The sequence below is a fragment of the Trachurus trachurus genome, assembly GCF_905171665.1.
Source record: "Trachurus trachurus genome assembly, chromosome: 14".
NCBI classification, from domain to species: domain Eukaryota; kingdom Metazoa; phylum Chordata; class Actinopteri; order Carangiformes; family Carangidae; genus Trachurus; species Trachurus trachurus.
This window is the reverse complement of record NC_139903.1, coordinates 17,212,868-17,227,283: the sequence shown is the minus strand read 5'-3', so window position 1 is coordinate 17,227,283 and position 14,416 is coordinate 17,212,868. Positions and strand designations below refer to the sequence as shown.

Here is a 14,416-nt window from a genome sequence, read left to right as displayed (position 1 = left end):
TCAAACTTTTCAAATGAATATTTTATTCACAGGCAAACACTAAAACAAAAGTCTTACAAATCTGATAATGGAGCCCTCGGGTGGAGGAGTATTGTAGGATGAAGTGGGGATCAAAGAATGACCATCAAGTCATCTGTCACTCTTTGTGTGCAATTTCTACCACCAGGAGTTTTTATTTTTTGGCACATACGGAAAAGAGTATGTGGGTGGAGCTGTTTCTGCTCTTTTCACTTCTTTTTATTATCGATACCCGGTTGAATAGTGTCAATGGCTAACAGTGATCCATGTTGACGAATGTTTACTCCTAATAAATTATGCATTTAAAATCGTCAGCGTGAAGCATAACTGAGTAGTTGTTTTGAGCTGACAATACAAGGCCTCATTTCAGCATGAGTCATGTGTCGCTAGGTGTGTGAACACCTCTCTATACATTATTCACAATATTTACAAGTTGTTTTTTTACCTTCTGTTTTCAAGGTCAATGTAACAAGTGTTGAGTTTTATATCAAATTCATTTAGATGCACTTTTCTTTCCCAAGAATCCAACTGTGTGATCCCGCCGTGAGCTGAATATAACAGAAGATAAATGAAAAGCTGCTTCTACGACTTGGCTTCCAGGAGTGGTTTGATGTCTTTGATGCCATGTTCTGCTGCCAAACGAATGATGTGGTCCAGGGCATTCATATTACCCAACATCCTCACCACCTCCTTGATTTGATCCCTGTTGGCAGATAGAGGTTATATTAGAGGAATGTGAGGACAGACCCAAAGCATCCCAACACATTTATCATCCCACAAATGCAACCCCAAATAATGTTACAACATATGAAGCTATAAATCTGAAGAACTAGAGCCTCTTACTTGGCGCTGCGGCGTTCCACGTCCGTAGCGCCGACAGTGCCGCGGTGCAACGAGTTTGCCAGGTGGGTGAGGTAGCGACAGAAAGGCTCCAACTGAGGGAACGTCTGCTGGCCCTTCAGCCCAGAGAACCACTGCGTAGGTAAGCACTCCACCACCTGAAGAGGAAAAATGGTACAAGAAGAGGTTAACGCTGACTCTGCTCTCACCCTGGTCAGTGAGTCACAAACAGACAAAGCTGACCGGCTCAGCAGGTGTGTTTGTCATGTTGAGGCTGCCAGATGTAAAAAAAAAAAAAAAAAAAAAAAAAAAAAAGGCAGAGGGTAGTTGGAGGGAAGCAAATAACAGAGATCAAGGCGGAGAGGATTTTATTTTAAAATACAAGCACCTCTCATCAAACTGTCAGTTCCAGGAGAGCAGCCAGTTTCCATTACTCAGGTGACAACAAAAAAAGTCTATTTTTAGACATGGCAGGGACATCATGTTCTATTAAACAGCGTGTGAGGCCTCTGGAGTCATTGTGAATCTATGATAAAATAAAATGTAAAAGTAGTTTTGGGTTTCTGAAAAGTAAAGTTATGGTGCGTTCCAGGCAACCCGTAACTCGTGTTTTTCTGACCTGTTCCTATGGTTACCCATTGGAACGTACAGTCAAACTCACAACTTCCCACCTGTGAACTCGTACTAGATCGATCTACTCCCAGTTCCCACTTGTAACTCGTAACTTGCCTGGAACGCTACAAAGTCCTAACTGGTGACTTGAAGTCGTGACTTACGGGTTCAAAAGCCTGCACCGTTAATTTCATATTCTCAGAATTCTGACGACTAAGAATTCCAACTTTAATCTCAGAATTCTGACTTTTATCTCAGAATTCTGACTTTAATTCAGAATTCTGACTTTTTTTCCTCAGAATTCTGACATTTGAAAAAGCGGCCCTAATCCTCTTCAGTACTATTCACTGCACTAGTAATGTGTATGCTGAAATACGGTCAGGCATCCGATGAGTTAAATGTTTTTTTTGTTTTTTTTACAAAAACAGCAATGAATGAAACTGTTGACTAACTTTGGTATCAAATACTTAAGTGTTAAGTGTAGGGTGGTTTATTTCAAATTAAATCTATTTAAAACAGCATTTAGAGTCCCTCTCCAGTGAAGAAGGAGAGTTATTGCTAAAAATTCATAGTTTTGGTACAACACAGATGAGAACCCAAGTTCAAGTTCCAAGTTCCTCTGAATAATATGTGTAGTGCATTGTTGACATTGTGACATGGCACAAAGCATGTCATGGCTTCTTCTTTTCTTTTTACATGGCTTGTGAGAAAAAAAACAGGGTGTCAAGTTTTATGATGTAACGTATGATGTGGTTCTGTTTTAGGTTTCTTCCTGTTAAACGGTTGTTTTTCCTCCCCTCTATCACTAAATGTTAATTGTAGGAATGACTGGGCTTCCCTCTCTAATGTTGTCTTGAGCTTAGCCGCTGAAGGGCCTTGAGAGATGTTTTTTGTTATTGTTTGGTGCTATACAATTAAAAAGTAAATTGAAAATCAACCCATCCTTTTCAAAACAGACCAAGTCGTTTCACTCATATCCAAAGATGAAAGTTAAGTTCATAAATGAGAACTTGTATGTGTTGACTTCTTGCACTAAAATTAACTCTTCCTTTGCCCACAATATTTGCCCTGTGAACTTATCTTACAACACAAAACAAGCTAAAACCTGTTAGACCTGTATCAATTCACTTTACAGTGATTAATGTCTATTAATTTAAAACAAATTAATCCAAAATGAGCTGCTAGTTATGCAAGGACGTATGTGTGTGTTTACACCTGATAAATGACACTGAAACAAAACAGTGTGTGTCTCCTACCTTCTGGCACTTGGGTACATTGTCCTCTGCTGTATCTGTGGTCTGAAGAGCAGAGAGGATGTATCTGTTCAGGGTACTGTCCAGAGCCAGGTCCCTCAGACAGGTACCGGACAAGACGCCGTCCCACTGCAGGATGTTGCCCAGCAGCTGTGCAAAGAGAGAATGAGAGCGACATCAATATTAAACAGTCTAATTTGATGTCACAGCTGTAAATACTGCTACCACCACTGGTTACAACACAAACGGTGTGAAGTACATGAACAAACACACACCATCATATTTAATATAAACGCAATGCATTTGTTTTTGCTCCCATTTTTCATGAGATGAACTCATAGATCTAAAACATTTTCTATATACAGTAATGGTACACAAAAGAACTATTTCTCTCAAATATTGTTCACAAATCTGTCTAGATCTGTGTTAGTGAGCTGAGATAATCCATCCACCTCACAGGTGTGGCATATCAAGATGCTGATTAGACAGCATGAATATTACACAGGTGTTCCTTAGGCTGGCCACAATAAAAGGCCACTCTAAAATGTGCAGTTTTACTGTACTCATATGCCACATTGAGGATACCATTGCGGCAGACGGCAAAAGTTAAAATATTTGAACTCGGGACGGCATTGCCGTTTGCCGTTTCCGTGCACGGTATTTTTTGCCGGCCTCCCCCAAGTTTTACCGTCGTTCTCTCGTCCACTAACATGGAGTCCAGCATGCCATCTGCCGTTTACTGAACTCCATGTGAATGCAGCATAAGGAACACCTGTGCAATATTCATGCTGTCTAATCAGCATCTTGATATGCCACACCTGTGAGGTGGATGGATTATCTCTGCAAAGGAGAAGTGCTCACTAACACAGATTTAGCCAGATTTGTGAACAATATTTGAGAAAAATAGGTCTTACTTTAGTTCAGCTCATAAAAAATGGGAGCAAAAACAAAAGTGTTACATATTTTTGTTCCGTGTAGTTTGAATCCCAAGTCAACAGAGGAGTGGCAACAACTTCCCTCCACTTTATCTCCTACATCTCAACAGATACACTTCCATTCAACACTTTGCTGAAACTCATTATGCAAAACACTTTGCCTCATCCTTTAATCAGATTACATTCAGGGGAGAACTGTGAGCATGCGCCTACCTTCACACAGGACCAAAACTGCCTCTGGTAGAATAAGTAGGGACCGCTGTTCTTGTTCTCCAACACACTGATCAGAGGCAAAACACACTTTTGGATAAGTTATCCTACAGATAGAAAGAAATTAACAGACTCTTATGTTGATAAATGTGTGGGACATACTTTTTGGGGTAAAGTGGAAGGAAGACATCTTCATCCAGAGTCCGTCTGGTTCTGAAGACAATAGTTCTCAAAAGCTCCTGATAGAAAGAAAAAAAGTAATTAAGATGACAACAAAACGACCACAAGAACCAAAACAGACTTATTTTATTTTAAGAAATACATCCTGTGTATGCAGGTAGCTGAGAGACTGGGCAGTACCTGCGTGTATCGGTTGTCCCCATGCAGCACGGTGGGGTAGCCTTTCATTAGTCTGTGAATGAAGCCCACTAGCTTGGCTGTTTGACTGCTTGACAGCGGGTCCCACATTTGCTCTGTCAACACTGACACAAACACAGCAACCAATTCATAAATACACATGACTTATTATGCACTGGCCAAGGTTGTTTTTCCGTGTGTGCTAGGTGCTGCTGTGCGGGTTTGTCTACCTGTCAATTTGGCGAGGATGACCTTCTCCACAATCGCTGGCAGCAAACTGACGTCCCCGTCTCCGTGCTGCAACGTGCTGTGCTCCTCGAAGCCGTAAAACAACAGCGACTCAAACCAGAGCATGTACTCAAAATTTGCACACTGTGGCTGCACAGAGAGGGAAAAAAAGAAAGGACAAAGCAGATTCAGAATATTTGCATCCCATTTTTAAAAAATGTTACATCGAAGCCACGACTGTGTGCTGTACCTCGAGTGGGTTCCATGAAATCAGCTGTAGGCGGACCAAAGGGTTAAAGAGCTTGGGCAGACAGAGGCCGATGTAAGCGTCTCTGTAGCAGTCGGCGTAGTCTCTCCTCCACACCTCGAAATGCGATTTGATGCAGTCAAGAGAATGAAAGTCCTCGACCACGTCTTCAAAGATTTTTTTACATTCCCTCATGATACGATCTGGAGAGGATAAAGCACAGGAGCATTTGTTAAGCTATAATGTTTTGACGTGAATAACAGTTTATCTACGTAAGTCACCTTAAGTGTTGCAAAAACTGTAATATTTGCAGGAATTAAATGATGAACCTCTCTCCATGTTGAAGCTGGTAATGTCAGTGGACGTTTCCTCGTCGTCCGATGATAAACCTTCATTGTGTTCAGCCCTCTTGCCGTTCTGCTCCCGAGCTTGTCGCCGCCGAGTTCTGCACAAACACAGTCACAAGGTTATTTATTTATTTATTTCGGACATGTTAATTGAATAGACTTCATCACACACAATTTCAGTTACACAATAGAAGCAACATGACCGAAAGGGAAACGGGAAAAGCATAAAGCTTATCAGGTCCCGCCCCGATTACCATTCAGAATACATTAATTTCATCACAATTCGCATACGTGATACAACAGCAGAGCTGCAGTCTGGACTCCAGACAGCCAGTCCAGAATAACGTTAAACCTCTTTCTCTGGGTTTAAATCAATTCATAATTGTCTAGAATAGAGTTTTGTATTTCTTTTTTAAAAGCCCACAAGTTTCTTGATTTTTTAACCTCATCGTCTAGTTTGTTCCACTATTTGACACCAGTGACTGAGATAGTTCTCACTCTCCTCTGCCTAAATAACATATTTCCTCCCAGATTGTGTCACTTCTTAGCCTGACAAGCCAGACTATATCATTAAAATGTCTAGTCTGGCAACGACCGGTAGACCTCGGCTCAAGCCAGGGGGCGGGATGAAGGCTGTCTTTCAAACTGCCTCTGCACGCAATAGGGCAGCGCTAGGTAGCGCTACGACTAATCAGAGCAAAGAGCAGGATGACGTTAGCCTGACAAGCCAATTAAAATGTATGTCGTTATCGCGTTAAGCCCGCCCAACGACTCTCTAAACAGATAGAGCGCTGTGATTGGTGAACACAAACGGAGCAAATATATTTGCTGCCGCTAGGGTGCGTCTAGATTTCTAGGCTAGTCACTTCTCTGTCTATGAAAAAACCTTGTAAGTTATGCGGAAGGTCTCTGTACATAAGTTTTGTAGTTGGTTAAGTTGTGTAGTTTGAGGATTTTTGCATTGATGAACAACTAAAAACAAGGGCAACTGTTCTGTGAGTAAAAACAGAAGAGACCTTTCTGTCATTTCATGGGCTTAGACAATCACAAACATAGAACCAATACCTTGACTGGAAACGAGTCACAAAAACATCCAGCTGACAAATCCTACAATGATGTCTTTAGAGAACAAATGAGCTTCATACCGTCGTGCTTCTCTTTCTGCTATCCTCCTCTGACGACTGTTCTCTTGGTACGCTGCACGGTCTCGACCAAATGAGTCTAGATTAGGAGCCATGACAGCTTTATCTGTAAGAGACAGGAGCCAGTTTAGAGCCAGTAATGAAAAGCAGAGACAACCCATAACCTATTTCTTATTCTGGGCACTCAACATCTCTGAGTTCTCGACATAAAAGGGTTTCCAAATTCTGAATAAATCAAATGATTACATATAAATTGGACTAGATAGGTAAGTAGTAAAGGACTGTTGTCAGCCAATGAAACCTTATCTACTGCATTAGGAACCACCAGAAAAAAGAAATCATATTTGCTGCAAATATTTTTTTGTATGGCTCGTTGTTTAGTCACCTACCTGTCTGCACCTTCCTACATGTTACAGTGAAAATGACAGATGACAAGTCACTCGTGTTTCTGTCATCTTTACTTAGTGACTCATTGCTTGCACTGAGTTAGACCCAGTTGACTGAGACTCAGCCAGTACAGACTAGAGCGGACAACAGAGCCCCTCTAATAAAACATCTCCCATGTACATACATGTTCTTGCACTCAAAATCACACCTCAATTAGCTGAAATCAGACTGATGAGGGAAACAAAACAGCGGTAGTGGGGAAACAAGAATGATACGTGCACGCGCATACATACACACGCACACGCACACACACACACACACACACAGACACACACACACAGACATACAGAGAACTAACGAGGCCGTTCAAATAAATCATAAAAACCTTCAAGATGGACTGACTTGAAAGGCTTGCAAACTCCGACGATTCATCTTTAATATCATCCTGTCTTCTCTGGACAAGTCGTAAGGCCCGTTGCCTTAGTAACTGGTGCATGGCAGCCTCCAGCTCCAGGACAGCAGACACCTGAAAGATATGATGCTTTCTGTGACCTCTGACCCAGACAAAAGTGGGGCTCCGAGTCACAGGGACGTCTTGCTGCAGGATCATGGACACAAAAAAACAAACACTGGAACCAAAATGTCACCAGTGTCAGGTGAAAACCTTGTATCTCTAAAATGTAATTTTTCATAAAGTGTCACCAGGCAGGACTCATGACCGGCTAAAAACTATGTTTAGGTCCTGGATAAACACTTTGAGAGGTTAATCTTGAAATCTCAAAAGCAAATTTAAAAAGGCTTTTACCCAACACTGACAATTTACAGTTCCAGTCATGGTGTTTACGCTGTAATAATGCGCTCCAGACTAAGTCATAGTGATAATGCTTGGTTAGTGTCCCGTTTCCATCACAATGTCCTGTGCACTGAGTCACCCTAATAGGATTAAAAAGGACATTAGTGTTGGCCGAGGAAACACATGTTCGCTGCTGGCGGGCCAGATGTCTCGTCATTCATCCCATGTAGCTGCTGTTCTGCTGCTGCAGGATCAAGACCGAGTTATTCTGTTTGGACATGCGTTTAAGACGGAGCTACAGGAGTATAAAAACATAATTTAACAAAGTGGACTCATCCTTTTTTACAAGCATGTGTATATTCTTAGCTACAACACTATTATGGGTTCACTTAAAGCACCAACTCATTTGTCTTTGTTTATTTAATGTAGCAGTGTGTATAAACTGAGTATTTCTAAGAAACTTACTGCATTAAACAACCTGATTTATTGTGAGTAACGTATTTTTCTTCCACATGAGCATCTTGCTGTGATGGTAAATTGTTATTTCTGAGCAGTTGTCAAGCAACTGGGAAATACAGCGAGTGTGTTCTAAGTAACCTAATTGCAGTCACACTGATTTCTCAGCAGTGTTAAAGAGTGACAACAATAGTTCCTAATCAATTCACTACTTAACAATATAATTAAACTTTCTATGATTCTCAGGTAATACAGATTTCTATTAGAGATTCTATTGCTTCAGAATCCACACGAAGTGGTCAGAGATCACACAAACACAAAACAGAAAACAGCTAATCAGACAGCAGACAAATTCTCCCTTACCTTTTCACTGAAACACTCAAGCAAGTCTCCAACATACCCTCGCATCTCTTGCAAGAATTTATATTGATCTGCATTGTCATTGGACGAGCCCTCCAGCTGCTCTATGGTGCTCTCAGACGCAGCTAGGTCTCCTTCGATCTGTTTGAAGCGTTTGGCGTTTGCGTTGTGGCCTGCGTGCATTTGGCTGAGTCTACGGACACATGACATACAAGGACAGGCGGTGAGAAAGGATGACTTAGAAAACAAAGCTACGTTAATATTAATGACTGACAGCTCGTACAGAGATAATACTTGTTTTAGCGTGCATCCATCAAATCAACACATCGTGAGAACTGAATAACGGGAGACAAGGAGCTAAACTCGTGTCTTCAGAGCTGAGCAGGGGTCGTGATTATGAGGACTTATGTCAGACTCCCTCACTCCCTCTCTGGACAGCTTTCAGGACCACAGCACACAAGATGACAGCAGTTGAGTTGAAGACTGATATTAGATGATTGCTGCAGTCTTCCACTGAACCTACCTATCCTGCAGGCGTTTCTTTACCAAATCAATGGATACCGGGGTTAGATCACTAACGGGGGCCCCAAAGTGAACAGAGCCGTTGTCTGCTCGGCCAGGTGGCTTGCCGGTCTGTGGGGTCACAGTACTGTAGGTGAAAGGCATGCTGTAGGAAGAGCCATAGGGCTGCGTCTCGTAGCTGTTCTGGTAGTAGACAGCGTTGTCCTCGGGCTGGTTGCTCTGGACCTGGTCATTATAAACAGCAGAGGAATAATACTTTTACTATGATAACTCGTAGATTTGCTGTTGGTTACATAACCTGTCATAGCAGACCTAATAGCCAAACTTTAAAAATGATGTCAAGTTGACATAACAAGGACATCTCAAACAATGTCAACTTTGCATTAAAAGTGACATAACTTACCGAATGACACTTAACCACAGCTGTCATAAGTATTCATTGATGTTTATGACAGGTGTCATGTCTTATGAACACGTATTCAAGTAAAGTGTTACTGAATATTCTTACTGCTCACCTGTGGTATGCTGATTCCTTTCCTGATCTGCTCCTGCTCCCAACGGCTCACCTCCTCATCCTGCTGACCCGTATCCAGGGCCTCGTCATCGCTGCCCTCGATGCCTGTAAGTGTGAACCATGTCTTAGAGACAACTGTACTAATCAATCAATCAGTAGTCAGTGCACCATAATCATTGCATACCGATCTCCTCAGCTATCTTTTGTCTCTGGCTTTTGTTCTTGACTCCACTGAAGCGGATCCTCTTCTCTTCCTCATCCTCGTCGTCGCTGACGTCTTGGTCTTCGCGTGCGAGACGTTTCTTGGGAGTCTCGGTCTCCACCAGCGGAGCTTCGCCTCCCAGTTCTCGAGCCATTTGCCGCCGCTTCCTTGCAGCATGGATGAACGCTGCATCTGGGATTTCCCCTAGAATTAAACAGAAGCAGGTCTTGAAATCACTCCTCGTGCAGTTGTGCACAAAAATAACACGTCTCTCAGTAGATTCCTAAAATCAGTAGCAGGCTACAGGTTTAATAATACCTGGTCTTAAGCTGCTCAGGGAGGAAAGCGTGTTGAAACTTGTTCCGGCGTCTTTGCTCTTGGACGCCTGACCATGTGCCTGGACACCTTGGCTCTTGGCCTCTTCCTCATGCTCATCAGCACTGTCCACCTCCATTTCTTCCTCCCCCTGCTCACTACCTGCTCTGCTAGTGACTTCCTCTTTGATGGCCACTGGAGGCTGATGAGGTGCATCTACGAAAAGCAGAAACAAAGACAGAGGTGAGTCGAGGCAGCAACACATGAGTAAATCCCAAGGTTGAATTCAAGCACACACAATATGAATAATACTGCATGCTGTGGCTCAGGAGGTAGAGCGGGTCATTCACTAACCTGAATGTTGGTGGTTTAAATTGATTATTCTACCATTAATATTGAATAATTGTTTCCATTGATGTACATATTTTAAGCCTCAAAAAACAAAATTAATGATGTTGGTTTACTTGGGAAAAAGAAAAAGATAATTCTTCAAGATGACATTCCTATAAAAGTGAAAATTGTATACATTTGCTACAGAAATTAACTTAAATTAATATTAAATAATCACCTGCAACTTATGGGACAAAAACAAAAGTCATTTGATGCAGCACATTGTCACAATTTGAAATATTATAGCAAAATCTCTGTGTGATATGTGGTTATGGTGCTGTCATATTGGCTGATAATGTGACAGCAGAGATGACACTTGATGTATCATGAACACTGGGCTGATTCCCACCTGATTTGACTTCCTGTTTGACACATCCCGACCTCTCCAGATCCTCCTTGTATTCTTTCTTCAGCTGCTTCACAATCTTCTTGCTGTGATTGGACTTCTTCACTCTGAACACCTCGGATCCCTCTGTTTACAAAACACATCATGAAAGCGTGAAAGTGAGTGGAGAGTCCTAGAGTGTCTAACCATGCACATGGTTAAGTGACTGTGTCGGCTACAGAAAGGCTTTATCTGCGATACTTTCTGCAGCTGTGAACGTGTATTTCTTCTCAGCAGAGATGAACACGGTAAGATTAATGCTAAACCCTGACAGGACAACACGTTTCCTTCAGCTACGATTAGTTAGCTAGCCGACTTAGCACCGTGTGTTACCTTCGTCGTCGTTGAAACTCAGGCAACTGGCTTTCGTGGGTCCTCCTGGCACGGGAATGATCTCTTTGCTTTTCTTTTCCCTCTTGACAGCTTTTACACTGTTGAAGTTGGCCTGAAAGCCGTTGCTGTGGTAGCTGTCCGTGCTGCTCGGTGCACTGGTAACGCTGTTGCTGGACGTCTCCATGAACGGGATTTCCTCCACCACAGGCCCGAACGACGTCGGCGCCAGCGGGGGCAGCAGCTGGCCGTCCTGCTGCTCCTCCTCGTCGGACTCATTCCTCCGTCTGAAGTTCGCTCTCTTCGCCTTTTTAAACATTGTGATGCCGAGTTAAAAAATGCACCTGTTCTGTGGTCAATCGCAGGACGTCTTAACACCGCAGTTGGAGGCAAAATAAATCATCCTCACATTGCAGGGCAGCCATTTTCTGTCTGATGCGGTGTTTCTTCTTCGTTTTCACAATTGTGAGTACAAGGCAAGTAGTCAGTGGCGCGTTACTGCCCCCAACCGGTCAAAACTAGTATAGACGCGCATTGCCATCACTCTGGCATCATTTATGTGAGAATATTCAAACCAGCATTAAATGAAAGGTTAAGGTCTCAGCTTTAACTAAACACATTTCAATGTCAACAGTTATATTCTAAAATCAATATATGAATAAAATCATACTGTGCTCTTGTGCACACTTCATGGGGTTGGTTGGCACAATGTAAAAATGAATGGATGAAGCAACCAATAAAAAATAAAGAGAAATATTCAAATTTAAGAAGATTGCATGTACTATGCATACATATATTTGCATGTATAACACTAAAACAGGGCATTTAAGGCCACGAACAAGATAAAAACGTACACAGAACATCATACAGTAAATGATTTTAGAATCATTTACTTTAGAATCATTTACTTTAGAATTTATTCTTAAATAGGCCTACTTTAGGGTAAGCCAAGCCTACATATTAGAAAATATTACAAACTGATAGAAACATCAATTTATGTTCATGTTATTCTAAATAACAGTTGCCTGTAGTACAAATTACATGTTTTCTGTGTGATTACGATTATTATTTTGGTTCTTTATGCCTATACTGTATAGGCTATTGGCTTGTCCTTGCTGCAGCAGCCCCGGTTCGATTCCACTGGTGGCCCTTTGCTGCATGTTGCTCCCCCACTCTCTGTCTCCTCATTTCCTGTCTCTCTACTGTCAATTAAAGGCCTAAAAGCCTTGTATGTTTGTGAGAGTATTTGCCAACTTTTATTGTTCCTTGATGAAACCAATGAAGGACGACTTGATTATATCAAGTCGTCCTTCATTTAAGATTATAGAAAGGAAGGAATTTGAGTCCTGTCTACATGACATATCATCTGTGGTGTGTTTGCCTTATTCGCACTTCCTTAAAAATGCAACAATTCCAGCATATCTGCAACCATTGCAACCAGATAATGCAACCATTGTGACAATCAGAGGTGGCAAAAGTACTCATATTCTGTACGTAAGTAGAAGTACAGATACATGTGTAAAAAATTACTCTGGTAAAAGTAGAAGTACTGATTCAACTCCTTTACTTAAGTAAAAGTAAGAAAGTACAGGCTCTGAAGTGTACTTTCAAAGTAAAAGTAAAAAGTAAAAATGAATTTTTGCCGTTAATGAAACCTACATCATTTGATAATTTTGTTAAACAAAAAAAGTTCAGACAGAATAATCAAGATTGAACTGACCAGAGGCAGTGTTTCCCAACGTTTGGGCCGCCACAGACTCTCACAAAATAATAATAAGAATTTTTAAACAGCGTTTCATCACCTCTCATCTCTGCCCATCAGTCCACCTGCCGTCTCTCTCGCGTGCCGCACGTACACGCACGCGCGCGCGCGCTCACACACACAGACACGGGCACATGGACAGGTTGAGCTTTGCCGCTCGTAAACGGTAAATGCGCTGATTGTACATTGTTCAACCCCCCTGTCGGATAGTCCGACCACCATCGCTTCCTTCCTCCATGCTGCTGCCTCCATGTTGCAGTATACAAGTTGGTAACTCGGTTCTCTGTCTACCGCCACCCCTCCCTCTTCTTCTCCCTCTTCCCCTCTCTAGTTCGTCACGTCTTTTACCGGTGCTTTTACGTCATGTCAAAAAAAAAAAGTAACGAGCCTGTTTTTACAATGTAAGGAGTAGAAAGTACATATTTTTGCGTATAAATGTAGGGAGTAAAAGTAAAAAGTCGTCAGAAAAATAAATACTCAAGTAAAGTACAGATACCTGAAAAATCTACTTAAGTACAGTAACGAAGTATTTGTACTTCGTTACTTGCCACCTCTGGTGACAATTCATTATACTGCCACTCTATATCTGTGCACCTCCATAAGTAGAAAAGGTTGAGAGAAGTATTAATGATTCTGATCGTCATAACATGGGGCTGACGTTGACTGTAAAAGCATTTGAACTGTGATGCATTCATCCACATGTTTTATATGTGTTTGTTCATCAAAGCTACACATGTCTGTCCTGTTGTTTAATATCAGTTTGCCAGATAGGTATCTCTAGGGCCATAGCAACTTTGTACTGAAGCCAAGCTATCAACTGAAAGATAAAACATCAATGAAAACCCTTAGATATTTGCCATGGTGTTACTGTAACAAGACTGTCTAGTTTTTCTGATTGGCACTGTTTGTAGTTTGTAGAATAAAGGAGTGACTGTATCAACCAATGAGATCAAAGGTTACATGCATAATGTGTGGCACCAGCCATTTTGACATATTGCAGCAAAGGTGTAAATGATCAAATGCAGAGTCCCTGTATTGTTCACACTGTCATAACTTACAGGGAATACAACAGGGACATATTTTTTTTTAAAGATCTTTTCCTATAATGATTGAACATCAAAATCTCTCTGTTGTGAAAAAGGCTTAGTGTGCACAACTCAAAGGAATCTAAATGATGACGTATTAGTTAGTGGCCTGATGTTCAGTATTTACATAAAAGATAATGTTACACAGGTTAAAAAAAAAGTAAAAGATTTAGAATTAGGCTACAGATACATTATCATGTAGGCTACCTTCCCTCTTTTCTCACTAAGTCTCTTCCCTCAAAAATTATCTCTTTTCATTGTAGCCTACCTCACCTTTATTCATCGCTCATTATATCTGGGCTTCCATATACCTACTTTCCTGATAGCAGCTTTTAGAAAAATATTCCACAGAAGATGAATGAACCATATGCATACCTTTGAAATTGCATTTTAATGTTTGCATGCTAAACACATAATGGGAAATTGAGGAGTTAAAGGGAGCATCTGTCTCCACTAATAAGAACAGAGAATATGTATTCTGGACTTCCACCATGCTCTGTGTTCCTTTAATGAATGCCTGACATGTGAGCTGCAGTTAGTAAGGGTCATTACAGAGCCATTACTTGACAGTGTAGTCGACGCTGTGGTAGTGATAATAACTGCTGAAATTAAAGTGTCACCACAGATGAAGCTGGAGTGATATGTTGTGATTAATTAACGTCAAGATGACCCTTTGCCATTAAAGCGATAATTGGAGATAAATATCTTCCCATTAACGGCAGAGTT

General features: G+C 41.5%; 1 protein-coding gene across 1 annotated transcript; it reads right to left on the bottom strand.

The window, feature by feature from the left end:
- Positions 1–16: 16 nt before the first annotated feature.
- Positions 17–11,278, bottom strand: paxbp1 (PAX3 and PAX7 binding protein 1). The gene is made up of 18 exons (XM_083987366.1): positions 10,847–11,278; positions 10,478–10,600; positions 9,742–9,954; positions 9,406–9,627; positions 9,223–9,326; positions 8,709–8,932; positions 8,189–8,378; positions 6,979–7,102; positions 6,193–6,295; positions 5,030–5,145; positions 4,704–4,903; positions 4,456–4,603; positions 4,229–4,350; positions 4,031–4,107; positions 3,872–3,938; positions 2,727–2,873; positions 862–1,016; positions 17–721 (listed from the first exon to the last, which is right to left on the bottom strand). Exons 1-18 carry the CDS (start codon positions 11,160–11,162, stop codon positions 601–603), a joined length of 2,772 nt encoding a protein of 923 aa, XP_083843492.1. The 5' UTR covers positions 11,163–11,278; the 3' UTR covers positions 17–600.
- Between the last annotated feature and the right edge of the window lie 3,138 nt (positions 11,279–14,416).

Bases quoted from the DNA above. Each gene is read 5' to 3' on its own strand.
- paxbp1 (XM_083987366.1), bottom strand. From the start codon at position 11,162: ATGTTTAAAAAGGCGAAGAGAGCGAACTTCAGACGGAGGAATGAGTCC. The intron at 8,933-9,222 runs GTGAGCAGTAAG...TATAATGACCAG, and splicing joins AAGGAATCAGCATACCACAG to GTCCAGAGCAACCAGCCCGA. The intron at 7,103-8,188 runs GTAAGGGAGAAT...CATATCTTTCAG, and splicing joins TTGAGTGTTTCAGTGAAAAG to GTGTCTGCTGTCCTGGAGCT.